This window comes from Phaethon aethereus, assembly GCF_964289735.1.
Source record: "Phaethon aethereus genome assembly, chromosome: 1".
NCBI classification, from domain to species: domain Eukaryota; kingdom Metazoa; phylum Chordata; class Aves; order Phaethontiformes; family Phaethontidae; genus Phaethon; species Phaethon aethereus.
Window position 1 is genome coordinate 13,378,962 of NC_138575.1, and position 20,663 is coordinate 13,399,624.

General features: G+C 38.3%; 1 protein-coding gene across 2 annotated transcripts in view; it reads left to right on the plus strand.

Annotated features, from left to right (window-relative positions):
• MAGI2 (membrane associated guanylate kinase, WW and PDZ domain containing 2) overlaps nt 1–20,663 on the plus strand; it is a gene marked incomplete at both ends in the record, with an annotated part of 789,860 nt that overhangs the window by 524,468 nt on the left and 244,729 nt on the right. For both annotated transcript variants that reach the window (XM_082004503.1, XM_082004504.1), the window contains 2 exons: nt 4,615–4,830; nt 16,158–16,371. In XM_082004503.1, the coding sequence (XP_081860629.1) occupies nt 4,615–4,830; nt 16,158–16,371 (430 nt within the window). The remainder of the gene's footprint in view (nt 1–4,614; nt 4,831–16,157; nt 16,372–20,663) is intronic.

Sequence of the window (20,663 nt, forward strand, 5' to 3'; positions counted from 1 at the left end):
GTCGAGCACGTCAGTATAGTGACCATCAGTACATGTGAGTCTTGTTATCATTTCAGCGTGATGATTCCTCTGCTTCTTCACTACCACCCAAATGCTTTGTCTTTTTTTTTTTTCCATAAGGGCTTACCTTTTCTCAGGAAGCAAGTCAGGATCTATTGCTTCCTCATCAAACACTTCATCGATAAAGTAGAAGTCTTACTAATTCCTGACATAGGTGAGCTCAGATTAAGAAAAAAAAAAAACCTGCTTTGTCCTCCTCATTTTCTCCTTTCTGTGCTTCTTCTGACCTTCTGACTTCCTGATCCGGTCTCTATCATCAGGGCTAACCTCCCCAGTAATTTTACCTGCCTCCCTCTTTGCAGAATCAGGTAGACCTTTTCATACAGCTTAGGGGTGGCAAGGAACACTTGGCAGTGGTAACTGCGCTATGGCGGCAAAGCCATTTTGGTAGCAGAGTTAACCAGGTTGGGTTAGACCATCTTCAGTGTTCAGCTGCACTGGGAAACAGGCTGGGAGCACTGAGACAGTCAGGCACAGCAGCAAGATGGATTAAGCAGTGGTAGTTTTTCCACAATTAAATACATGTTCTGCACTGACTGCGTGAAGGCTTTTGGTCCGGTCCAGTGCAAAGAGCTTAGCTTAGCTCTGCTGACTTAAACTGACCTCATGACTTTGCTCTGGGGTGGCAGAGGAGTATGGACGCATTTTTTAAGTACAACAAGGAGGCACCTGACCAAGAGAGTGGCTGCACTGAGTCAAACCAAGGGAAACTAGCCCCATACTCTGCCTCTACTACTGCCCCTTGGTAGGTGTTAAGGCAAAAGACATGAGAGCAGGGAAGGCATGCAGAGATACGTTCTGCCCTCCACCAGTCTGCGCTGTATGTAACTCTTGATTCAGAATTTGTACCTTTACATTTAATAGGTTTTCATGTTTTCTTTCTTCTATGACGTTGTACAATTGCTTTTTGACTATGTTTATTATACTGGCAGCATTTGACAGTGAATGTCGCTTTATGCTGTGTGAAAAAAAAACCCCACTTCTGCTTGTTTTAAACCTGCTAATTTCATTGGGCATCCTCTTGTTCTCATGCAGCGAGAAGCCAAGCATCCATTCATTTATTTTCTAGGCACTTTCCCAGGGTTCTCCTGATTTCATACATATCTGCCATATCCCCCTTCAGTTGTCCCCTTTCCAAGCTGAAAACTCCAAATCAATTTAAGCAGTTCCAAGCTTTAATTGCCCTTCTTTAGATCCCCCATGTAATTTTTGAGAGGCAAGTACCAGAACAGCAGGCAGTATACAAAAGTATACAAAAGGCAAGGTACTATGTGGTTTTGTATAGTGCTATAAAGGTGTTTTCTGTTTTGTGCTCCATTCCTTTTTTTAAAGCTCCTAACTGCTGGTTTTTTTGACTGCCAATGAGCATGGGATTTATGTTTTCTTTTAGTGAGCTTTCTTTTTTTATTAATTCCTTTTTTAAAATTAAACACGACTGAAATTATTTATTTGGTGTGCTTTTTGTACTTACTGAAGCTGAACTTCAGTGCCTTATGATTAGTCTTTCACCAGTAACATCTTGAACCAGCTCGTCCTTTGCTCAGGGAAGATGAAAAAGAGCTGTTTTTAGCAGAGATTTTCCAAACATCATGCCACAAAAGTCATGTTGCTTAAATATTTAGTCTCTGCATTATGCCTAGATATGACAATTGCTGAGGCTTTATCCAAGTCTCCCATTAACTCTAATGAAATTTTCTAAGACTGAGGCAAGAAATTTCAAGACACTGAGAAACTCGTTTTGATAGAAGATACAGTTTACATTGATTCTAATTTTTCTTTCATGGACCATTGCTCTTTGGCTGGATCTCTCATGCTATATATTTTTTCCTTTTGAACTGTATGCATTCTTTTCATCATTTTTATGATGCACTGATTATGTCAATAGCTGTAGAGATGTTTCTTATTTTTATTTCCACTGCTTATGCATATATTTGAATTAAGGATGGATAGATAGATAGCTAGGTAGGTAGGTAGCAACTGATAAAGCAAAACTCACCTTTAAATCAATACTTACTGGATTATAAAGCATATAACAAGTTATGTCAGAGGACAGAAGTTGGAAATTACACTGCATTTTCAGTTTGAAACTGGAAGAGTGAAATCCTCTTTGGCTCCTAATCTTACATGTGCATCTTTTGTTATTATATTTTATATATATGTCATATTCATAGAATTTTTGTTATTAATTTTGTCTCTGTGTCCCACTAATGCATACATTCAGTCAAAGTGAAAAAGTGTTTAATATCCAAAAATAGAATGAGCATGTCCTTCATTTAAAACATGTTTTCTTCTATTCAGGATATTAGCATTACTGCTAATTACTGCTGCACTTAATTTTGTATAACAATGGCAAAAAATAAGAAAAAAGGAAAAAAAGCCAAGGTATTGCACTTTTAGTTTCACACTGGTCCCATAACCCTGGGATTTGTGTGCTGACATTTATGAAATCAGTGGAAATCAGTGCATACTTCACAACTTCTGTGAAACTTATGGCATCTGTGGCACAGATTATCTTTCAGACTGGTAAAATAGCTTAGGTCAGGCAGGAATTTTTTTAACTGAGGAATTCTTTTTTCCAAATATGTGCTATTTCAGACATGCAATCTCACAAAAAAAAGATAACATTCTCTTAAGGAAATATAAAAGTAGACTTCCAACTGAGCACCGCCTTCAAGTCTTGGTTTTCAGAGGGTTTTTTTTTCTTGGTATTCTCAAAACACCCTGTACTGTCAGAGCTTAGAAGTTTGACTATGACCGGATCTGATTTGGCATATTTTGGAGGTACAGTTTTGTGAGTGGATCAAGGTAGATTTCCCTTCCTCCCTTAGACTCCAAATCCTGCTCCCCTGCTTTAACCCTGGGAGTCGGAGATACCTCCTGCAGACTGTTGGAGGGCAGGTCACAGACAGCCATCCAAAGGCACAACTCCTTGCCCGGCTGGCATCGGGACTCTGTGTTAAACCTGCTGCCATCTCATAAAATCGAAAGAAAATCTTCACTGAGTCAGTTTCTCATTGTGCCCCTAAGCCCAGAGTGAGTACAAGGGCCATTTAACACAGCAAATTTTTCTAGTGTATTGCAATTACAGAAACATGCAATGAATATCATTTTGCTAAACCACTGCAAAAAATTGATTGATAGAGTATTCGGTAGTTGCAAGACTGCTCACTTACTTACCTGTATTGAGCTGGTTGTGTGGCTGAATATTGTAATTCATTGGAAACACACAGGAATATTAGTACCAGAAATGATGGTTTACTGTGTAGATATAACATATTTCTTTATCTATGTCACACTCATACGTGGTTAAAATAATTTTTTGCCAGTTGCTAGTATTATTTGATCACACAGATGCCCTGAATTGTGGTATAAGATTTAAAAATGGTCATACCGTCTACAAATATCTTCAGCAACTGAATGCCCTTTCATCAGTGCTTTTTTCTTTGGAAAAGTTTCTCAGAGCTGGACAGTATCTTTAGTTTCCCATACTAACTGCTGAAAGTCTACTTGTAAGGCATTGTGTTCATTGCCCTTCAATGAAACTTGCAGATGAAAAAAAGATAACTGCATAAATAGCATGTTTTTATCTTTATGTCTTCTCTTACTCTTTATGTTTGCTTCTAGAGAGGACTTGCTAATTGTTTTTATATTCTTTTATTTATTATTTTAATATTTTATTTTTAGCCACATTTTTGAAGACAAATTTGAGATATCAGTAAGAAACCAGTTTTGAGATTGGATGTGCTAGAAATGCAAACATACAGATATTGATAGATAAGATCAGACCATGGTCCATTTAATCTAATAATCCTTCTGACAGAAAGCAGATGATTCAGAGGAAGTTGCCAGAAATTTCATGATACAAGGTAATCTGTCAGCCACCTTAAGTCTTCTCAGAATTTCTTAGTACTCTGAGATAATTTTAAGCCCTAAAGCATAAGGTTTCAACTTTCTTTGAAAATATATTAGCATTAACTATTACAAATCTGGAGCTCATGAATAGCAAAACTATGACAAATATGAAAAATGAGGTAGTGCAAGCATTTTTATTCAGAGAATAAGAATTGAACATTTATTTACTTTCTAAGAGGATGAGAGAATTTGTGGGAGTGAAAATCACATAACATAATGAATAGCAAGTACTTTTATGGTTCTTTTGATCCTTTAGAAACTCTTGTATTGTGGCATAAGTGTTACAAAACTAATTTCTTAGTTCCTAACTAACATTTGAAATGAGAAAACAGCTCTGGTATGTTGCCTATTTGTCAGGTATTTGGATGAGAGGAATGTTAAGTTACCCTGTTAAAGCTTCAGGAAGTGTTAATATGGTATATACTTGTGAGGATGATTTGATCACTGGTGCTACCACCAAGCAAATTAATTACCATTTCATGAAAGGTGAATATTTAACTTCACAGAAAACATTTTGAACTAATCTTTCTATTAGCTGATGAACCAGATCCTACCTTACATAATCCTATTAATCTATGACAAAAGAAGAAGCAGCAGTGTATGTATTTCTGCAAATTTATGTGTTACTCCTTTTCTTTCCAGACAACTATTACGGCACTCCGAAGCCCCCAGCAGAACCAGCTCCATTGCTGTTAAATGTGACAGATCAGATCCTCCCAGGTGCCACTCCCGGGGCTGAAGGCAAACGTAAAAGGAATAAGTCTGTGAGCAATATGGAGAAGACAGGTATTGAACCACCGGAGGAAGAAGAGGAAGAAAGACCTGTGGTCAATGGAAATGACGTGACAGTAACACCAGGTCTGTTCTTCCTTCTTACTTTGCAATGCGTTTCTGTTATTCACAGAGTCCTCAGTTACCTCCTTCTGCGGTGAGAATATGCACGTTCAGGTAAGGATGTGCTTGCAAGACTGAAAGCTAAGAATCCTGAATAACAGGATTTCTCTGAAGCCTAAAACAAATTACTTAACCTCCATTTTGGGGAGTCATCTCACTTACCTCAGCTACCTTAAAGATATGTCGCTGAATTAGTCCCTTTGAACCCTCCTTATACACCAAAGAGAAAAATACCTACTTTCTGAATACAGTTCATGTGACCTGTTTTAGATTTCTAGGTTAGGGAATCAATCGCAAGTGCCTATTTCTCTCCGTTGACTATAGAGGGAATCTAGAGAACTGTAATTTGGTCAAATGAATCTAGTCTCTGTGTTTCAGGTCTCCTTGTTCTCAAATGGTGATACTCACAGGAAAGTGAGTATGTTATAAAGTTGTAAAGTGAACTATGCTATAAAGTGAACTTTTGTAAATTGTTATGAAATCTTAACAATATTGTGGAATAGTAAAGCTGTCATCATATTAACAAATACGTGGCAGTGCCGATGAAACAGCTGGCCATACTGTCAGGAAGGACCCTTTTCAGTAATGTTCCAGAGCTTGCATAAAGCTGATAAAGGTTTCAGATGTCTAGTCCTAAAAGGGAGCTGTTGTTTTCTCCCTTGGATCATAGTTCTTTATCAAAAAAGGGACTCAAGATATTGATTGGTATCCTGAGTAAGAGCACTCCAGCCTTTTCTCAAAAAGGTAATCAGCTTTCCCTTCAATGTTTCAGCAAGCCATCATTTTACAGTACTTGTAAAAAATGTAAAAACTAGTAAAAATAATTTTTATTCTGAAATACCATTTCAGAAATGATTTTTTGTTGTTGTTCGACTAGGAAATTAAAGGATTCAGACTTTTATATCTCTCTGAGAAATAACCCTGTGAATCCTCTTTGGTGAACTTAGAAATTCAGAAGTAAATTCTTGAAGTAGAAGTCTGCAGTGACAATCATACGGGTGAGAAAATAAAATGGAATATTGAAAGTTCTCTAAAGGTATATGTTAATGTGAAACAAAAAATCCATTACCTAATTTTCTAAGCACTGTGAAAAGGATTTTTATATGGCAGACTCTATATATACTTTTTTCTCTTCTGCTGTATTAAAAAGTATATCAAATTGAGTATAGAATCATAGAATCTTTGCGTTGAAAGGGATCGTTTGAGGTCTTCTAGTCCAATCTCCCCCACAATGAGCAGGGACATCTTCGACTAGATCAGGTTGCTCAGAGTCCCATCCAACCTGACCTTGAATGTTGCCAGGGATGGGGCATCTACCACCTCTCTGGGCAACCTGTGCCAGTGTTTCACCACCTTCATTGTGAAAATTTCTTCCTTAGATCTAGTCTAGATCTGCCCTCTTTTAGTTTAAAACCATTACCCTTTGTTCTGCCACAACAGGCCCAGCTAAAAAAATCTGTCCCCATCTTTCTTACAAGCCCCTTTAAGGACTAGAAGGCTGCAGTAGGGTCTCCCTGGAGCCTTCTCTTCTGCAGGCTGAACAACCCCAACTCTCTCAGTCTTTCTTCATAGGAGAGGTGTTCCATCCCCCTGAGCATTTTGGTGTCCTCCTCTGGATCCTCTCCAACAGGTCCATGTCTTTCCTCTGCTGAGGATGGACACAGGACTACATGTGGGGTCTCAGTAGAGCAGAGTAGAGGGGCAGAATCCCCTCCCTCGACCTGCTGGCCACGCTGCTTTGGGTGCAGCCCAGGAGATGGTTGGCCTTCTGGGCTGCGAGTGCACATTGCCAGCTCCTATCTAGCTTTTCATCCACCAGTACCCCCAAGTCCTTCTCAGCAGGGCTGCTCTCAACCCCTTCATTCCCTGGCCTGTGTTGATACTGGGGGTTGCCCCAACCCAGGTGCAGGACCCTGCACTTGGCCTTGTTGAACCTCATGAGGTTCACATGGGCCCATTCCTCAACCTTGTCCAGATCCCTCTGGATGGCATCCCATCTTCCTCAGGCGTGTCAGCTGCACCACTCAGCTGGGTGTCGTCTGCAACCTTGCTGAGGGTGCACTCGATCCCCCACTGTCTGTGTCATTGATGAAGATATTAAAGAGTCCTGGTCCCAATATGGATCCCTGAGGGACTCGACTCATCACCGATCTCCATCTGGACATTGAGCTGTTGACCGCTACCCTCTGGACGCCACCATCCAACCAATTCCTCATGCACCCAACAGTCCACCCATCAAATCCATCTCTCTCCAATTTAGAGAGAAGGATGTTGTGGTGGACCATGTCAAAGGCCTTACAGAAATCCAGACAGACGACATCGGTAGCTCTTCCCTTGTCTACTGATGTGGCCAGTCCATCATAGAAGGCTGACCGCTAGGTTGGTCAGGCAGGACTTGCCCTTGGTGAAGCTATGCCGACTGTCTCAAATCATCTCCCTGTCCTCCATGTGCCTTAGCATAGCTTCTAGGAAGATCTGCTCCATGATCCTCCCATCAAGGATGTATTAGCCATATGCTTTTCTGTAGTTGTTACCCAACATTCCATGTAATGACAAATCCCTGTGCAGAATCCATCCGCACGTACAAGGCGGGGTGGCAGGGAGTGGTGGGGTGACAGTGGATCTTGTTCTCCCCTCTTGGCTCGATTGTCTGCAGTATTACTCCCTGGCTGTTGCCACTACATGCTGTACGATAGTTGCTCATCGCTTCCACACAACATTGCATCTCCCAGCAATGCTCTGATTCTTAGTGCCTTTCCTACACAGCTAAGCAGAAAAGGACGAAGCCCAGAAATCCTTACATAAAACATCATCACGGGCTCTGTTGCCAGGATACTTCCACAGCAAAAGAGGCAAAGGCAGAATGTGGTCTCTGATGTGTACTGTAGAAATCATCAGAAAGATCATTCTTTGCACTTATTTGAAATGTGCCACATAACGAACCATTGCTGAGGAGCAATTTCCAGGTCAATATGTTTCAGCTCAAACTGGATCAAGAGGCAATGTTTACCAGCGTTTCTCCTTGCATTGTACACCTAGAATTTGCTTCTCCCGGGCAAACTCTTTGCGAATGATGACTAGGCAGCACCCAAGGAACAGGCACTGCCACGTGCTGTGTTACAAAATAAAATACATGAGCATCGGTGTAAGACAGGCCCTCCCTCTCCCCCCAAAGTAATTCCTGTAGGTGTGGCCAGCAGAACAAGCGGTGCCTGTGTTGGCTCTCACGGTTTCATCAGCAGGGTTTTGTCGTTCAGCTACACCGACTGAGGAGTTTGGGGGCTGTAGCAAAGCAGCTCTGTACATACATGCTGTGTTGCCTTGCTGGGCGGTGTAGCTCCCACGGACCTTGTTACTGCAGTCATTTTCTCTGTCAGCTGAGAGTCTTAGCCACCTCTGAAATGCGTGTGCATTTGTAGTTTGTGTCTTTGAACCATCAGGAAAACAGAATATCTTAATTTTTTTGTTGTTTTTAAACTCTTGGTGAAGGGAACAATCTAGTTTTTATAAAGAAGCAACGAAGGTAGGATATTTGTTATTTCCAGTTCTTTTAGAAAGTGTGTTCTATTTTAAATGCTTCACTTCTAACAGGAGTCTTTTATTAAATATAGGACTCTTGGGACATCCGAAGAATTGATACGTTTTTTACAGGTGCTTAGCAAGTTAATGGCTTATTAAATGCCAAACATATCAGAGTCTGGCAACTGAAAGGACTGTTGTAACGCCTAGGACTGCTAGGTTAAAATAATAACAGAACTAAGATGAATCTGAAGAAAATAAACCCATCTTTATCAGACCAATAAGTGACATTTGCAGTTGCAGAGATCTTTGTGCTATTGGTCTGATTTTCCACACCATTTTTCAGTGTCTGTTGAGATAATCTGTGCATTTTGATTTCTATTAGTAGGAATCAATTTTTCATTAATTTCTTCCACATACCTTGCTTCATAGGCCATCAGATTTCCCCCAGACAGTTGTATATAGACAGACTAGAGATCTTCAGCCATGATCCATAATTGTCTTCTTGTTAATTTGTGCTGCCCAATGTGTTTATTCTTTCTGATTTTTGTCACCTGTCTTCAGCCCAGAACCCAATAGAAATCCTTCTCAATTCTTCAGGATGGAGCTTTTGGCTATTTTTAGAATGGAGCACTCTCAGTTCTTCATCCTGGATCAAATTCTCTCAGGACAAAAGAGTATTAATTGGGAGATGGGATTTATCTCATCCAACGTTAGTAAATTATATGCCTAAATGCCTTACTTTTTGTTTGAGCTCTCTGCTCTCTTTGTATAAAGTAAGGAGAAAGCGGCAATTCCAAAGAGTATCTCCTAGAATAGCTATTTTAGATATCCATTTTAGGGAATCACCTCTACAGTCTAGAACACTTAATTCAGCCTACAGATACACAGGTGCTTAGATGGTTAAATTTAAATGAAGAATCCTACTCTTTCCCAAGCAACACGAGAGATGCAATCTATAGATCAGCTGTCAATATGGCTAAGCCTAGAGTTAGCATTGGGTTTCTCACACCTGATGCAATTGCCCACGTTAATGGGCTTCTGGCTGCTCTGGGTTGGGTATCTGCCATTCACTGCTTTGGGTGAGACATCTTACACCTGAGAAGCCTGTCCTGATGGACACTGCATTGAAGTGAATGATTTCTGCAAAACTGATGCTTTGACAAACGAGGTAAACAGATTCTTGGTCAAATTGTAACCCTCTTGTTAGACATTCAGTTTTCACTGCTGTTGCTGTTTGTGTCTGCAGAGAATTAGTCACTCTCCTTCACAACCAGCATCATGATTTGACACTGTGTTGGTCATGTCACATGCGCTCCACACTTCTGACCGATAAGTGTTTATCATCCAAACTCCAGTAGAACCACTCTAACACTGAAAGAATGCTTACATATGTGCATTATTCAGGTATTACTTGAGCAATGATAAATTGCACTCAGAGAATGAAAGTTCTGGCAGGCTCAAATTAATCGAGGAATAAGATACAACATAAAGTTTCAGAATTATCATTCCATGCCTTAGGTTGATAATGAAGAAAAAGACCAGAGTCCCAATGCAGTCAATCACCACGCAAGATGCAGTAGTGCCAAGCAACAAGTTGAACTTATTCTTTTATTATTACACAGGAAAGACAGCCAGAGACATGAAAATAACACACACGGCATCCAAGAGCCACGAGATTTTAAAAAATACAAAAGTTGGTATCCATTGATATTTCTGTCATGCTTGTGTTCTCTAAACTCAATTTATCACAGCTGGGTCACAACCTATGACTTACAGAATACCCTGTGTGTTCACCCAGTCTCCATGTCTCCTGTTTTCCTTCCTCCTCATCAGCTCCTAGTTCTTATTGTGTTAGTAGTCACTGGGAACAGTACCTCCATGCAAAGCACCAAAACCCAAATATGGCTAGAGCTCTGTGGGAAAGGGAGCAGCTCCAAGGATGCAGAGTGATAGTTTCACAACAAAATAGATTCACATAGCTCAGCAAACATGAGTTAAACTACTCTGGTATCCAATAGTTGTTTAAAACGGATGGACTGTTTCCTGTGCAGAATTTAACAAATTAGTCATTTAGATACAATAAGGATATAAACAGCTGCAATATTTTCTTTAAGAGCCATAAATTACTATTTAATAATGTTTCTTTTAATTCATTCTCTACTGATATTGCTTAGGTCATCTAAGTTGGTTCTTTTGGAAGAAAGTAATACATTTTTAAACTTTACTGCATGAATAATCTGCAGCATTAAAAAAAAGGAATAAAGTGACAAGATCCTCTTGCATGTTTAGATGGCAAATTTCAAGAGTTAAACTGTAAATAATAGAAAAAATTTAAAGTGCAAACAGCAACATTGATGAAGGCTCAAATTCTGAGACCCTCACAAAATAATTACCAATTATTTTTTAAAAAAAGGTCACCATATTGTCCAAGAGTTGTACAGAGAATATGTCATATAAACCAGTAATATTTTAACTGCTGGTATTTAGAGTTGGAGTACTACAGAGATAGACTTACAGTATTTAATGATAAGTAGGTATTTTTAACGTTAAACGTTACCTTGTTCTCAAAGTTCTTTCTATTCCACATACGCAATAACTTGCTGGTGCTTTACTGGTGCCTATTCTGGCACATCCTGGGACACTCACTCTTGAGATACTGTGCTAAACTGTTTTTGAAAACTGGACCATGTAATCTATTTTTTCACGAGACAGCAAGTGGGCTATTTCACTTGACATAAAGTCAATTGATTGTTTTTTTAGTGACAAAAATAATTCTGCCCTCATACCATGGTACAATTTTAGGATTTTTTTTAATAACATATATTGTCTGAAGAGAAATATTTGTGCTCACAGTGTGTTACTGTAGTATTTCAAACTTTATTTGTACATTTAAGACACTGCTAATTTTTAACTAGAACTCCTGTTTTTATCAAATCAAATATGAATATATATTAGCAGAAAGAAAATCAGTAAGGTGAATATCTATCTTACCTGGAGTATGTGAATGATAGATACATAGAACAAAATATAAGGTGACACTATAGGGCTGTGTAAGTCTGACTAGGATGTCCATTGTGTAAAACTTAATGTCATTAAATAGCACTAGGCAATTCTACCTTAAATTGTTTGGGTTTTAATCATCATGATGTCTTCTGCATTATCAAAGTAAACTATTAAAAGGTAATGATCCAGTAATTAATAATTAAGGAGATCGGCTTTAAAGCAATTATACTTTGAAGTTGTTAAATAAGCATCAGGTTCCATTTTTCCCCACTATATTTTTGTAGCAATCTCTGTTTTAGACAAGCTCAGAATACGTATTCTAATTCTCAAGCTTTAATTTTCACATTTTTTTCTGCCATCATGATGGCTGGGATTTGTTAATATATAGTTACTGAAAGTCAAGAATCTGATCTCTTCAGATCTGTTGAAAATAAGATCTTGAGGAAGAATACGTGTTAGAGATATCGTGGTAAAATCCCAAGACACAGCAATGTCACCACATCTGTGCTGTATCAGACCCATTGGCTGATCATTAGCCATTGTGTGTGATGCACCTGTGCTCCAAATTTATTTGTTCTACTGCAGTCATATGTATCGTGTGGCCCTATGTCTTGTCTTCAGCTTAATCTGTACAGCATCCTTCTTGTAGTAGAAATGTGGTCAAGACTGCAGGTAGCCTCAGGAATACAACTCACAGATCTGTCGGTGCTTGAGACAGATGAGAACTTACTTTTGCTTTACTCAAAGAATTTATCAGCAATGGCATTGTCCTGTTCTCAGAGGAAGCGAAGACCTTATATCCTCTGTGCTTTGCAGGAAACTTGCATATTTGAAAATGTTTCCCTTATCCATCAATCTTTTCTCCTCAAGAATAATAACACCTGTTTTTCATTCTTTCCATAATTTCTGTTGTTCTCTTTTCTTTTCTTTTTTTTTTTCTGTCCTCTGGATGGTTTCCCGTCTTCCTTGACATGAAATTCTTGAAACTGGGCACATTACTCCTGGTTAAACCTTACTGTAGCTGAAGGTGGAAGGAGCTGTATCACATATGCTTACTCTTCCTGCCTAATATGATGCTTGTTTTTCTTTTGCAATAGTATCATTTGACTGAAGGTAACGATTAGACATCCCTCACACATCCCCATACCTCCACTGTATTTTCACTAGCAATTCTGCCTAGACATTTGCTCCCCATCTGTATTTTTGGAGCTGATTGTGGCATTTTGCACCAGACAGATGCCACATATTTTGGAAAGCTAAGACAAGGCAGGGGTGGGGGGAATTTGGGAGTGGTAGATAAGGAGGAGAGGACTTCAGCTCCGCTGGGATCCTACTGCTCTGCTGTGGGATGCAACTAAATAAAACTTGTGTTTGTGTCTCTTGCTAATTCATTTCTTCCGATGGACAGATTCACGTTTCCAAACAGCACAGAATGATTGTAATACCATGTAGTTCAAGTCTGAGTTAAGATTTAGCAGCATGAGATGCATATGGTTCTAGAGCTATAGTCCATCACCCTGTTCAAGATTGGATCTATTTTTTTTTTTTCACACTGTTCCAAAAGGCTGTATATGTCAGTGTCAAAAGTCTTTTTTTAAGATCACAAAAGCTATATCTACCTTTTCTCCCCATGGAGAAGCACCTGTTACTCTGTCATGAAAAGAAATAAGATTAGTTTGACACAATTTCTTCCTGAAAAAAAATTGACATTTATTTATCACCTTTGAAGAGCTTACATGTCGGTGGTTTGATTGCTGGTCCCAACATCCTTCTAGAAATTAAAAAAAAAAGATGTGAAGTTAGTTTTGTGAGTCTTCCTCCTCCTTTTTTACAAAAAGCCTTAATGGCCTAATTGAGCAAATTATTTCAAAGGGAATTTACGTGCTCAGAAATTAAGAATATAAAACTATCTAAAAACCTAAGTCATAGATAGATACTTTGCTGAAACCAGGACTGTGACTGTCCTTTCTAAGCTTCTTTTCTCCATGAATTCTCAAAGGTGTAGCCATTACTAGCCACGAGTCTGCTTCATTGGTTCCCTCAGTAACCTCGGATTCATTTCATCAGGCTCTGCCAGTTGAGAATGGCTGCTTCATCTAAGCTTTACTTGATCTGTTCTCTGCCCATTCTACTCTGCTTTCTGCCCACTCTAGTCCTATTGCTGATGTTAATTATGTTAGTAATTTAATCACAGGTAATATTTTTGCAGTAGTAACTGAGGCAAAAACAGCGCTAACTGCATTGGGTTTTTTATGCATCATATACTATTAGCTTTCCTTCCTTCCCACATAATGGAATGAGGCTGCTTTTGGTCTTCTTCTTATTAACACACTTACAGAAGATTTTCTTGTCACCTCTAATTTCCCTGACTGTATGCCATTTTCTGGACTGACTGTTCTGCTTTGCTGTTAGATGCCCATGTTGTTTTTCTGTGTTCATCTTTAACAATTTAATCTAGTTTTCACTAGACTGTACGATCCTATCTCAGGTGGCAGACCACTGAAAAATCTGATCAAAGTTATCTCTGACTATACTTACTATTTTTTTTCATTAAAACAATTTGTGCTTGCAGTCTTAGTATTATTTATTTAATCTTTACCAGTTCTCCTGAACTCCTTTTCCCTTACCATTGCTTGCCATAACATCAAATTTATTAATTCTGTGAGTTTATTCATAGCTGTGTTTTTGAAGACCATTGTTGTTAATTTTTATTGCTCTTCTTTCTTGCTGTCCTAAGTATCAGAAATTAGATTATTTCACCCAAGTTGTCTTCCACCTCCTACATGTTTCACACAAGTATCTGCATAGTTCTGTGCTCTGGATGCACTGTTTGTTCATTTAAGAAATTGTCATCATCTTGAAGTTTATTATAGACTACAGTTGACTTATTTTAAATTTTATTCTTTTCTATTCTATGATTCTATGATTTTAAGAACATATTTTCTCCTTTTTTATATAATTATCCACAGACTTCAATATAGTCCATATGTATTATTCAGAGAAAGTGTATATACGTTTTTGATGATACAAAACCATACATACTTGCTTCATTCCTTATGTATCTTTATGAATAAGCTATAGTAGTCTCAATCTAGTCTCTATTACACCAAATACGTATCATTTTGATTAAATACTGGTGTACAAGTTCACAGTTTGTTCTCAGTTCTTCTCAGATTCATCGTCTGTGTCCCTATGATTTATCTCTCTTGGTGAGCTCATGTCATTAACCTTAACATAACCTAATGTAGAGCCATACTCACTAGGTCTCCCATTTTAACTATCTCCCCTCATTTTAACTAACTTAACTAACTCATAGAAACTGAGAAACTAGGCTAAGTAGAACTGAATTTGTTTTACCTAACATGTAGTGTCATTTCAGCCATCTGACTAGGATCCCATCAGTAGAGATTCAGTCAATACATTAAAATATTAATTTTATTTTAGTTGCACTTCATTTGTCCAAAAGTAGGGATCTGACTATTTTTTCAATGAGATCAGGCTTCATTTAAGTGCAACAGAAAAAAGGATCCAAGGATCCTTCTTGGATCTTCTGTTGTCCACTGAAGAAACAAGTTCCTGCCGCATTTTTTCAAGAAATAGTTCCTAGATAGACTATATGATAAAACACAGCTTACAAGGACATACCTAGTAGACCAGTCAACCAAACTTATTCACCTCCAAGGATGAAGGAATCTCTTTTTCTAGTAGGACAAGTTCTCTCAAACATCCTCTGTTTGAGCTAGTAGTCAAGAAAATATTGTGTTTTCTCCACTGTCATTAATAATCATGTTAATGGAAACCCTGATATATGATACCCATGCATGCAGATGAACATGTAGACTCTTCAATATAAGTGTTCAATAATGTGGATAAGGCACACTTAGACTCCTAATATTGCACACTTGGTCCCCATTTTGCTGATTTTTTTTTTTTATATCTTTGTGGTTTTGTCATATTTGTGTTCAGTGGATGTTTTAACAAGTCCTACTGCACTTGCTTAGCTAAAAGTATGTGGACTGGACTGTGGGAACTGATAGTGGTAGTGATATATTTTTTAATTTCTGACATTATGGAAGGTAAAATCAATAAAAAATGAAAGATCAAGTACTGAAAAAGACATAGGAAAGGAAGACTCCTTCCTGAACATGTTCTTGGTCACAGTGAGACACAACCACATTGGGTATATGCAGCATTTGGCATTGGCTGTGGGAAACCAAGCCTCCCACAGTTTATATCGGTAATGAAATCACCACCACTTTCTATATGGTTAATATATTGCCATGAGTTGGTGGATGTCATATTGATTTCTTTGATGTATGGATATAGGTAACGCAATTAGTGTATTTACTTTTTTAGTTGGAAAGGTTCTGTTGCCTGTAGTAAAACAGCAGGGGAGTTGCTTTATGCATGTATAGTTTGAAAAGTTAAGACACAAGACAGTAGCACCGCTGGATATGAAGCTGTCTTCTGCTCGGTGCTAACTGCTGGTCTGGAAGGACTCTTGGGACAGAATGAGCCAGAGCTCTTTGGCTTGTTTCTTAGGTCCTTCTTAGTTTCTTGTTTCAGTTTGGTTTTATTGCTTTATTTTCTTTTATTGTGTTCCAGATAAAATGCATCATCAGAGGGACCCTTGTGTAAACCCAACAGAATTTTTCTCTTTATTTCAAGATTTGCTGTTCATACAGTACTCCTTGGAGACTTGGACCCAGTAAATTCTCCACCATTAACTTGGATATCCAAAACCTGTAATTCTTCTTCTCTTGTAGAATCAAGTGAACATGAAGAGAAAAGTACAGGTGTCTCAGGTGACGTATCTTCTACCCAACCTTGCCCTGCACCAGGATATACTCAGCCTGAAGAAGCAAAGGAAGATATGGATGTAACAAAGCAGACTAAACCTGAAGAGAATGACGACTTGGGCCCACTACCTGATAACTGGGAAATGGCTTATACAGAAAAGGGGGAAGTCTACTTTATTGAGTGAGTCTTATTTCTTCTGTTTCTAATAGCTGTATCGTATTTAAGTGGGTGGGAAAATTGTTTGTATGGTGGAGTGAAGCATTGCACTCCGTCTCAATAAAGTAACAGGAATGATCTGGCTGTCAAGGCTCCTGAGAGCTGGTGGCAATATTTACATTACTGATTTACATTGAAGCATGCTGCTTTTTAAGATACTTAACTGGACTGCTTAGCACTTCGATGGCAGCAATTAAAGTTGTTGTTTCTTCTGTTGAAAGCAAGGCTTTTCTGCTGTTCTGGTGCTTATGGGAAAGTATCACAATCGCTGGGTTCTTTCTTCCTTGTGTGGACAGAGGTGGAGAGGGTTGAGCTTTTCGCCAATTTAAGGAAAGAAAGATAAGCAGGCTAAAAACTAACTAGTGAACAGTAGAGGGAAGCCATGTTGCATTTAGAAATAGTACAATAAATGAGTGGACAATAACGAGAATTAATTATGTGTAGAAACCTTTTCCTGTTTTTCGTCTATACCTGTTGCTAATATTGCTAATTAGCCAACTCATTGAACAAACGGATATGAAAGTCCTTTTTTCTCTAAATGCTGTCATTAATACACGTTACAAGAACAAGAACACAGCAAATGAGTGAGTTCATATCACATCATGTTCCACAAAAAAAAAAGGAAGCAAAAACCAACATCTTCATCAGCAGAACACTGCTACAATTGTAGCAGTAGCATTTCTCTTTGCTTTAAGGAACTGCCTCAAACAATTTTAAGTCTTAGCTATTATTCTGATTATTACTAAGTAAAAATAACATTTGGTGGTGTCACTTCTGCTTTAAGTCCCTTATTTCATGTAAAATTTTATGACTATCAATTACATGAAGTGTAAACAAATAATAAGAATGAAGTTTGTGCACATGATTTTTCATGAACACTGGCGTGACCAACTACAGCTTCTGGCATATACAAGGGTGAAAAGAGCAGTACCTATTAAAACATAATTGTCTTTGCTGAAAAGGGCAAAAATGTGCTTATTCTAGAGAAGGACTAATTATAGTAACTTTGCCCAAGCAAGCAAAGAAGAACTAGGATGACCTAGGATGACAGGGTTAGCTCAAGCCCTTGTTTCCTTCTTACCTCACTCCCAAATTGAATTTTTCTACATATATTGAATACTCTGACATAGAGCGGAGTGAATTATGTAGCACTTTTATTTTACTTGTTCTACAAATCCTGTGATACATTTTGGGGGTGGGGGACAGCATGATGGATAGGTCATTAGCACACTAAACTGCAACAGTGGTAAATACAGCAGCAGGCAATTTAATAGAAAATAAATGTATATTTTTTAACAAATACAGAGAATGCAAACAGCCCTGCCCTCTACAGAGCAGCTATTCCACTCCACAAATTCCTTTGATGTTACAGCTTGCTTCCCTTCCTGGAAATGCTCTGGTTTACATTGCAGTTCTGACAATGCTCATCATTCACTTCCACTAAATGAACGTTATGTAAAGCAGAGAAATCAATCAGAGGTACAGACTGGATAGAAAGACTGTTGTAAGGGCTCCTTGCCTTTGGGATTATATTCCTGAATAACGTAATTACAAAAAAAAGTGCAATTATACATGTGTAAAAATACCAGATTATTTACTAGAATCCTAGCAAAGAAGTCTTTGATCATTTGAGCTTTCACATTGCACAGTCTTCACAGGGTTAAGTAGGAATGTAATGCTGTGGGGATGCTGTTAAATTGCCTCTTTGTTTACAAGTCACTTTGGTTAATGGCATGAAGAGACTCCATTTGCTTTCACAAAAAACGGAAAGATAAAAAGACAACAAAAACCTATTTGTCTAACAACATGTCCCCGAACAGTAGTAAAGATTGTACTAGATTATTAAATAATAGATGAAAACCAAACATTTTTAAAGTGTACATCACAATGGGTGGAAAAAAAGTCACACTAGGCAGTATCTTTTATTGCTTTATTTGAGGCTCGTGTGAATTGTGCCTTTAAACCCTAAGGATTTCAAGCTGTAAGCGATCTCAAGTTCCAGGTTGTCAGAGGTATATCCACAGGTCTTGGATTTCATGACAGCATTTTCATTCATTCACCTCAAACTGACTCCTAAAATTTGTATGTGAGCTCATTTATCAAAACTGCCATCAGAAGTAACATGGCAGATTTACAGTGAGAGAGGGAGTGACTTCATAAGAAGAAAGGTAACTGTCTGTAGACAGTATTATTTATCTGTTAATCATTTTGTAAAGCTAGCATTTTGTAAAGCACACTGGCAGGATTTTCCTCTGCCTCAAGGACTAAAAAGACAAAAAAAATAAGATCATATACTAGATTCACTGGATGATTCAGAGGATAGTTGTATTTTAGAGCATGGCTTGGTCTGTTTCTTCCTTTCTTTCCCTTTTTTGACATAGGTGCATGACCTTATGTTTACCTATATTAACATTCACAGAGAGAACAGGAAGAACATCCCTTCTTGCTGCATAATACTTACCACTGTTTTTCAGGAAGAGCTACTTAAGTACATTTCTTGGGCTGTTTCCAGCCTCCCTTACATATGAATCCAAATTTTCAAATACAGGCACACACCACACAAATAGGAGTCCATCTCCTACATTAGCTTTCTTTGAGACCATATGCTAATGAGAACATGCAATAATTAAAACACTGTATATAAATTGGAATACCACCAAAAAACCCTCCAGTTCTGCTCCTTCTTTCCTACTTTAAATACCGCTGATGAGTGTGACCTATTTCAGCTTGCTTAAATAAATTGTAGCCATCACTGATTTTTAGGTTTTCCGTCTCCCAGGGCCAAAGAAAGGCTGCAATTCCCCATAGCCTTCAGACCTCACCTTGCCAGCTACTCTCAAACCACATACTAGAGACACGAGCGTCATGTTGCCGTCACAAAGTCAGCAGATGTTGGCTGTGTTGGATCCCAGGCAGTCGACGTTTGTCGTGTCGGTCCAGTGCAGTGTTGAAGGGAATACAAAAGGAACAAAATTCTCAGTGCATCTGCTATCATGTGTAGTCAGCCGTAAACATGGCCCTTACGCAACTAACCATCTCATACACCATTACATTAGAGACTATCCTGTAGAGGTGGTTACACATTATGATACTTATTTATAAAAGGCAGAATTGATTTTGCCTCTCTCTCCAACCCTTTATCCACCTATAGGCACCAGAGGTCTCTGGAAGGGGTGTGGGGAGAGTAAGACATTAAACCAGGAAGAGCTGTGGTTTGTTAAGCTGAGCTACAACTAAGCCTTGATGAATAGTCTCAAGGATATTTCACAGCCCATAAAAAAAGCTATTTAAGTCTATAGCGTTCAAAAGCACATATGGTTTCCTTGGCTTATACTGTGTTGTGTAATTGTTCTGTTAGTGGAGAAAAGTCTAGAATAAACTCAAACCTCTGTAATACGTCTTTAAATGATCATCATCTTTGACTTGTGGCGATAATTTTTAAGAGAATTTGGCCTCATGAGATTTAAGAAACCACTTTCCAGTACATCTCACACACATTCAGTTCTTCCTACTTCAACACCTACTTCTCTGAGCAGCACAGTCAGCATTGCTTTTTGGACCTGTTGCAATATCCTTTCTAGTTGTTAAAGCTGCTTTTTTTATGAGCGTGCCATAAAAGACTACAAAACAGCTATAAAATAGGCCTCTACCAAGGAGACTCTTCTTCACAGTGAAAAACAGCCATTAAGTTTTTGAACACAGCTGGTGCTATTTCAGGTGTTACCTGAAAAGAAGTACAGCTACAAATTGGAAAAGTAAAATCCTGACCTAGTTTGTTTCTAAGAATATTGCTACTGACTTCAATGAGATCAGTGTTTCTTCTTAGTAGTTTTTAAGGTAGGAAAGTCTTTTGATTGCAGGAACAACATGTTTATCCTAACATCTTGCTTACCTGAAGAATCTTGATATATTTAGCTGTTCCTGGTTGCTCCATCAGTTCACCATCAAAAAGCAGGATATATTACTTAAACGTGGCTACACCATTACATTTTATAACTTTATCTTTTGTACTAGAAGATGCTAAAAGTACTGAGGTGGAAGTACACCCTTCTACCTGCTCAAGATTATTTCCATATCCTGCAGTAATTGCCCGATCTCTTATAAGCTAGCTTGGCACTTTTGCAAGTATGTTACATCATCAATGTATCAGTGCATAATATTGAAATTTGCCATGTTTTAGTTGTATGGTTATTTCTGCTACTTTAATTAAGTAACAATTAAGATGAAGGATTTTTTTTCACATGCTGTTTTAACAT